A 14,566-nucleotide genomic window follows, 5' to 3' on the forward strand; every position below is an offset into this window, starting at 1 on the left:
GACTGGGCCACAGATTCCGAAGACAGGAAGTCAACACGTGGATATCTGTTTACATCTCAAGGAGCAGTAATATCCTGCTTATGTAACTGTAGCCTTATCCATAACTGAGGCAGAATATATGGCCCTGACCTCAGCAAGTCAGAAGGCTCTACTGCTTCAAAGGTTAGACAATGAAATATCTTGAAACCCCGAGAAGGACCCTATCAAACTATTATGTGACACAAAGCTACAATTGACAGTGGCTACAAGAGTCGAACCAAACATATAGACACTAGACACCACTTTATAAGAGACATAGATAATCAGCCCATCACTATGGACCACATATTTTTAGAGCAAATGATGGGGGGTGGGGTGTCATGATTCTGGGGGTGTGAGAATTTAGAATCTGTACCTTGATTGTGTATATATCTTTTGTGTTGCTATGGACACTGTTAATTTTTATTGTGTGGATTGTACAATACGATATTCATGTAACCATGTTTAACATGTTAATGTGTATAATAAATCTCACAGTTCCAATCAGATATTGCCAGAAAATTACTCTGCTAACAGTAAGTACATCCACGGGAAATCTGGACGTGAGAAACTACTGACGGTGCTCACCTCTTACACCAAAATAATAACCACAGGTATATCTCAAGGTCTTTGAAATCTTGCAGTAATGAAAATGACATATGATACCTGTTTACCAGCATACGTCTTTCGCTGTAAGTTGCTTTCATCTCAATCTTGTAGTGATCTGGGCAAACTATGGCATTTGTAAATGAAATTTTAAATGCATACATCTACCTACTCTTTGCTAACCCCTTCCTCTCAACTAACATCTCATTCCTGAAGAGGGGCAACAATCTTGTGTATGTTTTAATGGATGGAAATTACATTAGTAATGTAGAGATGAAAAGACAGGATAGGCTATCACGGAGAGCTGAATCAAACCAGTCTTCGATCTGAAAACGATAAGAACAACGACGTCTGCCTTCAATGCGATTAGGTAACACCTATGAAAGAATATATTACAGTAAGTAGCAGTCACCTCCAGGTTTACATCTATCCTACACATTGCCATAACTCTCAGCACAAGTCAGACAGCCACTGATGGGCAAGCATCTTTTCCAGACTACTCCATGCATTATTATATTCAGCTACATGCATCCATGTTGCTGCTACATGTTTTCAAATGTTATTTTCTACCCTTCCATTAGGTCATCTTCATGGCTCTCCATTATCTCTTCACGTCCAGTTAAGTATTTCATTGCTCCTTTCACCATCCTTTCGCCTGGCTGTATGTTCTGTCCACTCATTAACATGTGTTCCACTCCAGATTGTTCCCTCATCCACTTTCTCTGTTTTCATGTCTCTCCTATCAATTATCATCACTTATCTCTCAATTGTTGACTGAGAAACCCCCCCCCCCCCTTTTTTTTTGCGTTTGAAGTTTACGTCTCACTGCCATTAACTCTTAACTGATTGAAGGCTGCTCCTGGAAATTATATTAACAAAAAATTCAACTAGAGGGAATTACTTCTAGATTAATATATTAGAACAGCACCTACTTTGAAAAGAATTTTCTCTTACAATAATCAGCAACTTTTTGTTATTTAATACTAAGCACTTATGTAAGGTCTCTCACTTCACAGAACACTATCAGCTCTTTATATAATGGAAAAGTTAATACTTATTTAATATGAATATTGGTATTAATAGGTACATTCCTCATGGAGTACAAATGTTTAGATAAATTATGGAAGACAGTTGCTAATAATGTACTCCTTCAATTTGTTGTTGAATATGTGACAATTTTCAATAATGCTTCTGGCTGAATGTATGAAATTCTGAACTAGAGTTTAATTTAGTGTGCCGGTTGGTCTCTATTTCTGGTACAGAACACCTCTTGAAGAAACTGTCCAATTTCTCTATCTTACTCCTGCCTGAGACTGCAACTAACCGCCACCATTACCTCCACGAACCTCCATGAAACCTTCCCCATACCCCATCTTAGCAGCTAAACCCTGTCTTGCAGATCTACTATATCTGCCTTACCCTTAAACTCCTTCCTACCACCTTACAGAACCCAGAGCCTAAACAGACCCACAATATGGTTGTGAAGCTGTCCTCCAAAAGTGTATAAGTTCCTATCAAAGGCCTCACCTTCTACCCCACTCCCAAATCCAAACACACTGGGCTTGTTACAGACCTTCTTTTCATCTCTTGGCCTCTGCATGGGATCACTTTTTTGCCACCAAACCTACCAGCCTAGGCCCAAAACCAATACTGAACTCAATCTAACCACCGCCACAATAATCCCCTGTAACTTCCTTGCATTTCCTAACCTCAAACTTTGCCTCACCATCATTCCCCACACCTTTCAACATGGAAACCAAGCTCACACCCAAAGAAAGGACTGCAATTTACCACCTAAAAAAATATCCTGAACTTATAATCCTACCTGCTGACAAAGGTTCTATCGCTGATGTTATGAACTGCAGGAATTATCTGGTTGGTGGTCTCCACTAGCTGTTACACACGTCCACCTACAAGCTGTGCCACAGTGACCCCATTCTAGCAGTAACTTTTCAAATGGTCTTCAGTCTCTTGTCAAACCTCTAAGTCCATTCCGGGACCTCTCCCGTAAGTCTATCTCCCTCCTCACTTCAACCAGTTCCTGCACTCAAACCTTCTACATGCTTCCTAATATATGTAAACCAAACTATTCAGGGCACCGCCTCGTGGCTGAATACTGTGCCCCCACAGAGAAAATCTCTGCCCTATTACCTGTAGGGTTACCTATCCTCCTGTTTGAAAAAGACAGGAACTATTTTCACTACAGACTCTGCACAGTTCCTGTCTCTTTACCACCCTACTTGTTACTATTGGTGGCCATCTCCCTCTACAATAAATCCCCAATGCCTACCGGCTTGCTCTACTGGCTCCAGAACTGAAACCACCTTTCTAGTCATCATGACCAACTACGTCCTCACCAATCATTACTTCTCCATTGAAGGCATCACCTTTAAACATATCTGTTGTGCAGCCATTGGCACTCATATGGTACAATCCTACGCAAACCTATTCATGCCATCTAGAAGGATCCTTTCCAGCTACCCAGAATCCCAAACCCCTCATCTGGTTCAGATTCACTGATGACATCTTCATGATCTGGACTGAGATTGAGGGCATCCTGTCCTCAATTCTTTCTCCCCCATTCACTTCACCTAGCCCTCCTCGGCCCAACATATGACCTTCTTCAATGCCAATCTCTACCTCACAGATGGCACAGTCAGTACCTCTATCCACATCAAACGTAGCCACCTGTAGTTATCAGATATGAGGTGACGAGCAGTTCCTCTGAATATGCCAAGGGTCTTGCTGAGGCCTTTGCAGACAAACTAAACTTCCCCCATCTCGTCCAGAAAGTGCAAGAGCAATTAAATCATGTTCTCGACCAGTGTTTTGACAACCCTGAAATGAGAAATATCCTTCCTACCCCTCCCACAGTGGTACTCCACAGCCCACACAACCTATGCAATATCCTTCTCTTTCCTTATTCTTCCTCTGCTCACAACTCCTTGGCCCACAGCTCATTTTCCTCTGAAGTCACATGGCATTGTTGGCTTGGAGAACCCAAGCAGTAGATTTAGCCACGTAGTCAGCAAGACTTTTCCTTCTCCATGCACAATGGCCTATTTCCTTGCAGATATGGGGGATTGTCTTATATGTATTTGTTGAGTGTCGGTGATTGCAGTATATGTATATATGTATTCTGTGGTGTTATGTTTGTTTTGTATGGTGATGATGATGATGATGGTAAGAGGAGGAGAGAAGGGAATGATGAAACCCAGTGCTGATACATGCCTACTCCTTTCGAACAGCACCAAGGATGTCACAGGGCTTAACATCTCCATCCAATGGACAGACCACCGTCAACAGCATCATATTCCCTCACATCATGAGGTGCTACAGAAAGGCATGATTTTAATTCCGGACATTGGCACAAAGAATAATGATCAGGGACTTTAGTGCCACCTCACAGGCATATGTTAGTGACCTCAGCTATGGGGGTGGGTTTATATCCCTGTAAAAGACCTTGATACAAGACTTGTCCCCATACATCTTCCCACTACCACTTACTCCAGTCCAGTCACGTGCAATTCCTACCTCCATTAAAGGCAGAGCCACCTGTGAAAGCAACAATGTAGTCTACCAACTAAGCAGCAACAACTGTGTGGCTCTCTACATGGATATGACCACTAACATACCATCTGTCCACATGAATGGCCCTGCCAAACTGTGGCCAAGAGACAGCCTCTATCGGTATAAGTCTGTTATCAGAAAACAATGCAGTTTTTGAAATGCCTTTACTAAATTATTTATGTAAGTAAAGAACAATAGTATTTCATGTACTGACTCATAAGAAACCATATTTAATGTTTTCCAAACCAAATTTAGAACCATTCCAGTGGCATTATTTATTAATGTGGCTGTATGGTATCTGTTACTACAATATGTCTCCATCCATACAACAGGAATTTTTCGAACACAGTAATGTTTAAGCTTCCTTAACAGATTTTGTGATCTACATGACTGAACATGTTGTCACGATTAGAGAAAATTCCAACAGATGAATGTTGCTTGCTTATTTCCACAAAAACTGAGTTTGAGAGCTGATATGTCACTTTTGTTATAGACAATTTTTCATAAAAGCCCAACTGAACAGATGTTTGAAGATTATTCTCAGAAAAAAGGAACAATATTCAGTTACAAATTGTCAACTCAAAATTTTGATGATCATGGTTAAAAAAGCAACCAAACACCCCATTAATATATGTGTATATAATCATTCCTCCTAAACCAATTGATAGTTTCAACAAGACTTGATACATGTATCATTTATTACCTGTGTGAGAAAGAACCACATACCTTAGATAGGGTTGGGGGGAGTGAGACGAGGAGGAGCTGGTGAAGACTGGGTGACACAGAAATGCAGCTCAGGAGTGTCTGGAGCAATTTTAACCAAATCTTGTATATATGCGAGTCATTATTTGTATAAAAATGCTTTGTAGGTAATACATCCATAACTGCCATACCTAGAGGTGGGTGTGGGGATGAGAAGCCATGACATTTAAAAATATTCAATAATGACCAATATTGACTCCATAGTTTTCGGGGTTGATAGGTTCACTGATGACAGTCCTGATTATTTTTCACCCCTAGGTGTGTGTGTGCGTGTGTGTGTGTGTGTGTGTGTGTGTGTGCGCGCGCGCGCGCATATGTGCTCACCTCTTCAACACCTGAAACAATTTCTACCAATTAAGTACACACATAATGTGAAACCTTGAAAACACCCCTTGGCAACCTACAGCTGAGAGTGAAGGTGAAAAGGGGTGGCATAAAAGCATCATTCAGGAATGCCTGGAGCAATTTCAACTAAATCTGATATCAACATGACATTTTATTTTATTTATTTTTTAATAAAAGTACTGTGGGAGTAAGATACTCCTAGTGATGGGAATGGGGATGAGAATGGAGTGATATGTAAATATTTTCTAAAGCAACCTGTTGGTATTTCTTGGAATACTTTAAAAGTATGAACTGCAATTTGTCTCTCATATGTGCTGTTCAATGAGCACTACAGCAAGTCAATAATTTTTTCAATAGGTTTTGAGACCAAAGATCATGTCTCTCAGCTAAATATCACAAATAATAAACATCCTCTCTGGAGCTGTATGGTGTAAAACAAAAAAGAATCAAGAATACATATGTATGCAATATATGTGATATAAGCGCAACGGGGTCGAAGGCGTGGGGGAAAAGCTAGTGTGTGTGTGTGTGTGTGTGTGTGTGTGTGTGTGTGTGTGTATACGAGGTGCTATCCAAAATTTTTGGGACTGGTGCTACCATCTGTTGAAAGCCTTACCTTTGGACTAATGGTCACCATCACCCTTGAAGTAGTTCCCATCCGCACGTACACACCAGTCCCAGTGCTTCTGCCACTGGTCAAACGTTTTCTGGAAGTCCTGTCTTTGAGGGTGTTTATCACCGCCAGCGATGCTTCTTGACTCCTTTCTAGAGTGTCGAACCAATGGCCTTTCAACTTGAGTTTCAGTTTTGGGAGTAGCATGAAGTTGCAAGGTGCCAAATCTGGTAAGTATGGTGGGTGGGGTAGAACTGCCATCTTGTTTTTTGCCAAAAAGGTCCTGGAGAGCAAGGACGTGTGATAGGGCGCGTTGTCGTGATGCAGCAGCCAGTATCCTTGACGCCAAAGTTCGGGCCATTGTTGCCCCACATTTTCACGGAGCCATCGCTAAATGTAACAAAAGTACACGGAATTCACTGTTTGGTTGGGTGGGACGAATTCTTTGTGCACAATTCCCTTGGTATCAAAGAAAACAATGATCATTCTCTTCACTTTGCTCTTCACCTGTCTCGCTTTTTTGGGTCTTGGAGAGCTCGGGCTCTTCCGCTGGGACGGTTGTTGCTTTGTCTCTGGGTCATAACCGTAAATTCAGCTCTCGTTGCTGGTGATAACCCGTGATAAGAAGGATGGATCATCAGATGCGGTCTAATGAAGGTCCATGCCTGCTTCAACACGCTGTGCCTTCTGATCGGCAGTCAAGATCCTTGGCACAAATTTTGTGGTGACACGATGCATGCCCAATTCACCAGTCAACATTCATTGACATGTTCCATAACCAATACCCACTTCATCCGCGAGGTCTTGAATGGTTCGATGTTGATCTGCAAGAAACAATTGTTGAAGTTTGGCAACAATGTCTGGCATTGTGCGGCTAATGGGCCTTCCAGTGCGAGCATCATCTTCAATGTCTGTACGGCCGGCCCTGAACCAAGCATGCCACTCAAACACTTGCGTACGGCTCATGCCCTGGCCCCCAAACACTTGTTGAATCATTGCAAGGGTCTCCATAGCACTTTTCCCGAGATTCGCGCAGAATTTGATACACATACACTGTTCTGTTCATGGACCAATCGTAAAATCGACACACACCAAACACAGAGTATTATGGAAATCACTGTGGACATGCAACAAGTCCTCCCAGTTGAATGCCACTCCGCACACTGACTCATCAGATATGCAGCTCTCGCCACCTAGCGGTGCAAAGATCAACTACTCCTACTTACCCAGATGGCAGCACCAGTCCCGAAAATTTTACATTCCATCTCTTATACTAACAACTGGCTGTGCAGAGAGGCCAACTATTTTTTTAAAATAAATGTAAGAGTAGGCCAACCATTTGTTGTAAAATGTTCAATGCAGTGTTCATTCCCAGTTAATAAAAGATGCAGATGGGATAAAGATGGCTGGGATTAACTGTTTCCTACATCATCAAATTAAATTCTTATTAAAACTGTTTGTTCACACAAGTTCAGAATATTTGTAGTATGACAGAAGACTGTTCTCTTTGGTTATAACCAATTCAGCACACATATTAAAGTTCCTTTAAGGTGAAAATAAAAAAAGTGTCTCTATCATATGTAGTGGCAATGACCTTACTGGAGTGGATACAACGGTTCCCATCACATCACCAAAATTAAGTGCTGTCGGGCATGACCGGCACTTCGATGGGTGACCATCCAGGCCGCCATGTGCTGTTGCCATTTTTCGGGGTGCACTCAGCCTCGTGATGCCAATTGAGAGCTACTTGACCGAATAGTAGCTGCTCCGGTCAAAGAAAACCATCATAACGACCGGGAAAGCGGTGTATGACCGTGCGCCCCTTCTATCTGCAGCCTCAGCTGAGGAAGACACAGCGGTCGGATGGTCCCAATGGGCCACTTGTGGCCTATTGACGGAGTGCTTTTTATCATATGTAGTAATATCGCCACTTCCACAGCATTTAGCTGTCTCAATTACAAATCAGGAAAACCCACTGTGAAAATAGTTCTAAGGTTGTTAGAACCCCAATCGTAGTCTAGCCCAGGTTCCTTTGTTCATTTTCAAAATGTGCAAGTAGGTTAATCATTCAAGAAATCTTACTTACAACCACTCATGATGTGTCACACTGAAAGTTTGTACCAGACTGATCCAGGTTCAAAATGGCTGACAATAGTTCAATCAGAGGCACTCATGATGCTGAAATCCGTTCATTTTACAGTACATTATACATTTATCTTTCTTAACCCTTTTGCAGTCAGCCATTTTGAACCGTGAATGCTAAAAGTATCATATGTTTTTATACTGTCATGAAGTGTTTCATTTCAACAGCCATATATTATGCTGCATTCAATTTAAAAATATGAAAAAAATGCCACTTATTCATTGTAGTTTACAAAGCATACCCAGATTCACATATATCTTCACTTTAAATTGTTTATAAGTGATGAAATAAAAAGTATTTTTAAAAAAATAATATAAATTTGCTTTTGTTTCCATATAATTGTCCATAAAACCTATACAAATTTCTGAGAAAAACAAAATTTTTAACATTATTTACAGAGATAATAATTGCAATAACTGTACAGTACATAAAGTTCTGTCTGATGTATGCAGTCCTGTCACGCCTAACACTTGTGTTCTGGAAGAAAATACATTTTGCCAAACCATGGAAATGTCTTTATGATTCTGTGCATGAGAATGAATACAATATAGGTCTTTTGTTGAGTCCCATATTCAGTAAGCATGCTATGAAACCTCTTCCCTCAGCTCTTGTGACATTTTTCAATTTTTTAGATGGGCTGCACAAAGTAGCCACATGTTTAAATATAAATTGCTTACCTGAGCAATTTGTTTCAGTGACAGTTAGTTGAAGTAACACTGCAGTGAAAACTAAATTGAAATATTCAATTGAAAAAGAGCCCAGTGATGGCATATGGTGCAGTCCAGACACATTGTGAATTGGATGTGGTAGCATCTGTGGTGTTTCAGATGTAATCACTTCAATGTATTGTGTATTTTCCATTCTGTCATCATTTTCAATCTCTATACCAGCACAAACATCTTTCAACTGCTGCTAGTTTCACTAAAATATTCTCTATGACTAGTATTTACCAACAACTCACAACTTCTGTCTTTTATTACAAAATTGAAAAAGTGAATGAAATAAACAAACTGCGAACATGAACTTAAAGAAAAACAGCACAGAAACAATAGTGCATAAAAACAACAATGTCAGATGAAATAACACATTGTAAACAGTGTTACAAAGAATGATGTCAACAAACGAACAACACAGTATTAGAGTTATCAATTGATGGTAAGTCATTGCAACAATGCTCAAAAATAGATAACTATTGACATACATGTAAACTGAAAGATTGAGCATCAATACTGAGCATGCCACTTACATCTAGAAGTGAATTTTGTAAGCAGTGAGAAAGTAAACAGCATTCTGACAACATTGGCGTCAGTAGGGTGTAATAATAAATTGTTATCTTAAGGGTTAACACTGATCAAATCTTAATTAACGAGGCATGTTTTTAAGTAAGAACTGTTCTGAAATTAAAAAAAGACGTGCTAAGATATCTCAATAATTTAATTTTTACATGAAAGCCTGTGCCTTGATCTACTTTTCTACATAATTTCTGTCAATATTGAGGCACTTGTCATAACGTTATACCAGTTTTTGAATACCCTCCTCATAGAAGTCTGCCGCCTGACTTGTTAACTACTGCATCACTACTGTTTTGACTTTGTCATCGTCTTGAAGACGCTGACCACAAAGGTGTTTCTTCAAGTGCAGGAACAGATGATAGTCACTGGGTGCAAGTTCGGGGTTGTACGGAGGATGATCTAGAGTCTCCCATCGAAAAGGTGTGATGAGAACTTTGGTCTGATTCACCACATGCGGATGGGCATTGTCTTGCAGCAAAACGATGTCCTTGCTCAAGTTGCCATGTCTTTTGTTCTGAATTGAACGGTGCAGATTGTGCAATGTCTTACAGTAAGCTGCTGCATTGATTATCTCATTACAAGGCAGAAATTCCACAAGCAATACTCCTTTCCTGTCCCAAAAAACTGTGCACATGATTTTCCAGGCAGAAATTGTTTGCTAAAAACTTCACTTTTCTGGGTGAATCTGAATGCCGCCATTCCATGAACTGTTGCTTTAATTCTGTTGTGACGTAGGCCACCCATGTTTCATCACCCGTAACAATTTGGCTTATCAAATCATCACCGTCATTGTGGTACTGCTCAAGGAAAAGTCAATGCACTGTCTAAACATTTGGTTTTGTGCACATCCGTCATCATTTTCGGTACCCAATGTGCGCACAATTTTCGGTAATTCAAGTGCTCGGTCACAATGCCATACAAAACACTACGAGAAACATTAGGAAAGTCATCCCGCAAGGAGGAAATCGTAAAGCGTCTGTTTTCTCTCACCTTATTGTCCACTTCCTGCACCAAACTTTCATTAACGACCGAAGGACGCCCACTCCATTGTTCATCATGCACATTTGTGTGGCCATCTTTAAATGAATCACTGATTGCACAAACAACACTTGTCCACTTTTTAGTTAAATTGAGTTACGAGCTGATTTCCATGTTATGGCGCTCCCTCTATCGAATGAATGCAGAAACAACATTTGTCCATCATTCTTAATGGGACAAACAAGATCCCGACGTTTTGAGTGAGAGGAGAAAGAACACTTGTCCAGGACTAGTGCTATTTCTGCAGCCAACATTGGCTAGCCTGTTGTGTAATATTGTCTCTTTGTTCGCACAGTTTTTCTTTGTGAAGCACAGCAATGTTGAACAGGGAAGATATGAATGTACATGATGGTGGTGAAAGTATAAAGAGGAAAAAAGGTGTAAAGAATGTTGGGTATCAGCATGAAATCATAAAAAGGTCGCGAATTAAAGGTTTAGAGTACAAAAACTACAGTGGAAAGTTAGTTTCAAAGAAAAGCACTGGTGTGGACTGCAAGTAAGTAATGTTATATGTCAGTAAAATAGTAAACTAATGATTTATTGCGTGACTGAAATATCTGTGTAATTTTGTAGATGTCGTAGAAACTGCTTTGGAAGAATTCCTGAAGAGGGAAGAAATGAAGTATTTTCACTTTTCTACAACATGACACCAAAGGACGCACAAGATTTTTATCTCCAATGGCTGATTACTGTAGGCAATATTTCCAGAAGGTGAAGAAGACTACCAGAAGGAGGCAACTGAAACCAAGATGCAACAACTTTCAGTATTTTATTAATTCCAGCACTGGACGATCAGAGGTATGCAAGAAAGCTTTCTTAAGTATCCATGGTGTCACAAACAAAAGGGTAAGGAGGATAAGCAATCTGCTTGCTTGTGGAAAGTCACCTAGTGACCAGAGGGGTAAAAATGCATCGGGAAATCAAATCAGTAGTGCAGAAATAAGTTTGATAAAGGTGCGATTCCGAACACGACCGGCTGCAGGCGGCACCACTGGTTGCCATTGTTTGCAATGTGAGGCGTGCTGAATGCGGCGGCAGCCTCGTCTGCCGCTGTATACCTGCTTCGGCGGCAGACCGCACATCTGGTCAGGGACCAGTAGTGCCGCTGCCGCCGAACCGCATAGCGACCGGAGACTGCTTTTACTGGCCGAATATACCCACATTTGTGTCTGGCAAACATTTTGGTGGAGGTATATTAAACTCCTTTGCAGCTATTTTCTTGCCCATAGCCGATTTCTGAAACATACCGTTATCAGACTCTTTTCTGTAAGTGCCGACATCAACGCTAATGAATTTACAATTTGCGTCCACAATAGCCAGCAGAATAATTGAAAAAAATCTTTGTAATTAAAAAACAGAGATCCACTTTTCTCTGGTGCCCTTATGCGAACATGTTTTCCATCTATAGCACCTACACAATTAGGTATATTGCATTTAAGCCAAAATTCTTCTTCAATACGTCTGAAATCTGATTCAGTAGAAGGTGGCATCAACATGGGCTGCAGCTTTATTCTTAATATCTTCAAAACATTTTTAACAACTCTTGATATGTAAGATGGTGATATACAATAGGCAAATGATAAAGACTGGTAATTTTCGGCTGTGGCTAAGAATCTGAAACAAATGAAAACATACAGCTAATATAATTTCCATTTACAGGTGATGACTGTAAGAAGAAGTAGAAATTTTTAAGGGACGGTTACCAGAGGTTCAAGAAGAAAAGCAAATTAGGAACGGGCTCTGCTGCATCAAAAAATTCAAAAACAAAAGGACAAACAGCTATTGTTCCTTGACAGTGTTGCACAACACAAATCTGGAGGAATAAATATTACATTGACATCATCACAGACAACAATACAAGAAAGCCAAGAAGACAGTGGAGATCGAACTCGTCAACTGGACCTTTCAGCATCACAGGAAGAAGATACGGCAGAAACACATACAATAGGAAATAGTGGTGAAACATCTGTGGTAACAAACGATGGACGTTATGTGCCAGCACGGAAAAGAAAACACAGTAAAGTTCGTAGTAATGATGATACAATATTACAAATGTGGAAAGAAAGGGACGAAATTAGGCAAAATTTACTAAAAATGTTTATGGAACACAATGATGATTATATTGACTTATTTTTCTGTCACATCAGCACCGTTGTCAGGAGTTTACCTCCAGTTTATAAGGCAGAAGCCAAACGAAAAATTAGTATGATCATTTCTGATTATGAAATAATGGCTGCACAGTGCAACACACATCAGCAGCCCTTCAACCTCCACAACTCTCTCACAAAGTCTTGGAACTGCAGCACAATCTAATAATGTATAACATTTTGTGGACTTAGCGTCAAATATAATTTTTCTTCTGCACTTATTACGTTTCTTAGGCACTGTGGCATTATGTCATCTTTAATAAAACTGAGCACAAAATTAAACTATCTTTTATTTAAACGATAGTAGTTCCTGAAGATATTTTCATCACCTAACAAATGTATTTTTATCAGTACTGTGTAACTACCTTCTGCAGTTCTACTTTTATATAAAGGCATAAAGGCATTACCAGCTTTCATTTTTTCCTGGAATGCAACAATAAAATGTCATCGTCCTCCTCTTCCAACAACAGCGCAATAACATTGGTGGTGTTAACAGACATCTCGCCTCGCGCAGTTGTTCCTGGCAACTGCATAACTTGTCTGTCGCTGTGTTCTGCAATGCACCGACTGCAGGCTGCAGCATTGCCATCTGACTTCTGCAACTGCGGTCGGTCGCTGTCGCCGTGTTAGGAATCGCACCTTAATTGATAACATAAATTCCTATCCCCAAAAAATTACTCACTATGGCACAAGAGAACAGCATTATTTAAATAGCCAACTTAATGTCAAAATCACGCATGAGCAGTTCAGATTACGACATCCCCAAGCAAGTAATATTAAGTACGAATTTTATTTAAAAATATTCAAAGAACGTTTTTCACTTACATTTCATTGACCACAAGTTGACATATGTGGTACTTGTGAAGCGCTTCAAAATAAATTACGAAACAAAACACTGAATGAAAAGGCTAAGAGGGTTGCCGCTGCAGAAATGATGGTTCATAAACGCAGGGCTGCAAAGTTTTCTGCTCGTATTCGTGAAGTACAAGTACTGTGTCAAAAAGACGAGGATGTTGCAGGTATTGCCATAGATTTTATGCAAAATTTGTCCCTTCCTACCATTCCAGTTCAGGAAGTTTTCTACCCTTGACAACTCAATGTTAATGTATTCAATATCCACAAGCTGAAGACAGGATATGCAACATTCTACATTTATCACGAAGGTGACCAAACATAAAATACCCGCATATATTTTCAGATGGCTGCCCAGGGCAGAATAAGAATAATACTATGGTCAGGTTTGTCATGGCAGTTGCAGCATCTCAGCGTTTACTCAGAATTTATTATTATTTCCCGGTCAGGGGCCATTCATTCTTACCCTGTGACATGGACTTTGCAGTGATTAAGAGAAAAATTCGAGCTGTTGATAGGATTTATAGCATCATGCAGTTTGTAGAACTTATTGTTGCTGCAAGTACCTTTAACAAATACCAGGTTAATGTTGTTTCAACAGAGTTTGTACTGGCTTTCAAACAATGGTGGCCTAAATTTTATAAACACAATGCCTTGTCTTTAGAAACAATGAACAGCAAAGTGCTCACAAGGAATGAGAAACAATCCTTCACCGTTTCAGAATTCATGGAATTTGAATACAACAGTGAGTGTAGTGGGAATGTCATTGCAAAACCATACATTGGAAGCCTGGTGACTCACACTTTTCGTTTACTTCTTGATTTAAAAACAACAGTAACTCTAGCGACAGCTGCAGCATACGAAAAGTGTGTACCACTAAGTGACAAGAAACTAGCTGACCTCAAGAAATTGGAGCCGTATGTCCCTGAAGAGAACCTATGCATTTACAGAGTTCTCTACAACTGGCCTTCAGTAGACAGCAGAGGGCCTGACAGTGAATAACAGACATGGGTACAAGCAATATTTCACTAAGCTTGCTCTTTACCTGATTGTAATTTGTACTTAAAAGTAGTTGTTCAGAATCTGTTATGTACACATAGAATAAGAATTTTGGTAATGAGAAATAATACAGCTGATCTTCAGAAACTGTTATGTAGCCTAATAATAATAATTTTTTGTA

The 14,566-nt window shown here is 40.0% G+C and overlaps 1 protein-coding gene across 2 annotated transcripts in view; it reads left to right on the top strand.

Annotated features, from left to right (window-relative positions):
• LOC124596384 (secretion-regulating guanine nucleotide exchange factor) overlaps positions 1-14,566 on the top strand; it is a 98,975-nt gene extending 84,409 nt beyond the window's left edge. The window contains exons 6-7 of one of the 2 annotated variants that reach the window (XR_006978294.1): positions 10,961-11,185; positions 12,047-14,566. Coding sequence is in view for 1 of the 2 variants with exons in the window: in XM_047135505.1 (XP_046991461.1) it covers positions 10,961-11,034 (74 nt within the window). In the remaining variant the exon portion in view is untranslated. Of the gene's footprint in view, positions 1-10,960 lie in introns of both variants that reach the window. The other variant, XM_047135505.1, reaches the window with a different exon arrangement.

The sequence above is a fragment of the Schistocerca americana genome, chromosome 2 (genome assembly GCF_021461395.2).
Source record: "Schistocerca americana isolate TAMUIC-IGC-003095 chromosome 2, iqSchAmer2.1, whole genome shotgun sequence".
NCBI lineage: Eukaryota > Metazoa > Arthropoda > Insecta > Orthoptera > Acrididae > Schistocerca > Schistocerca americana.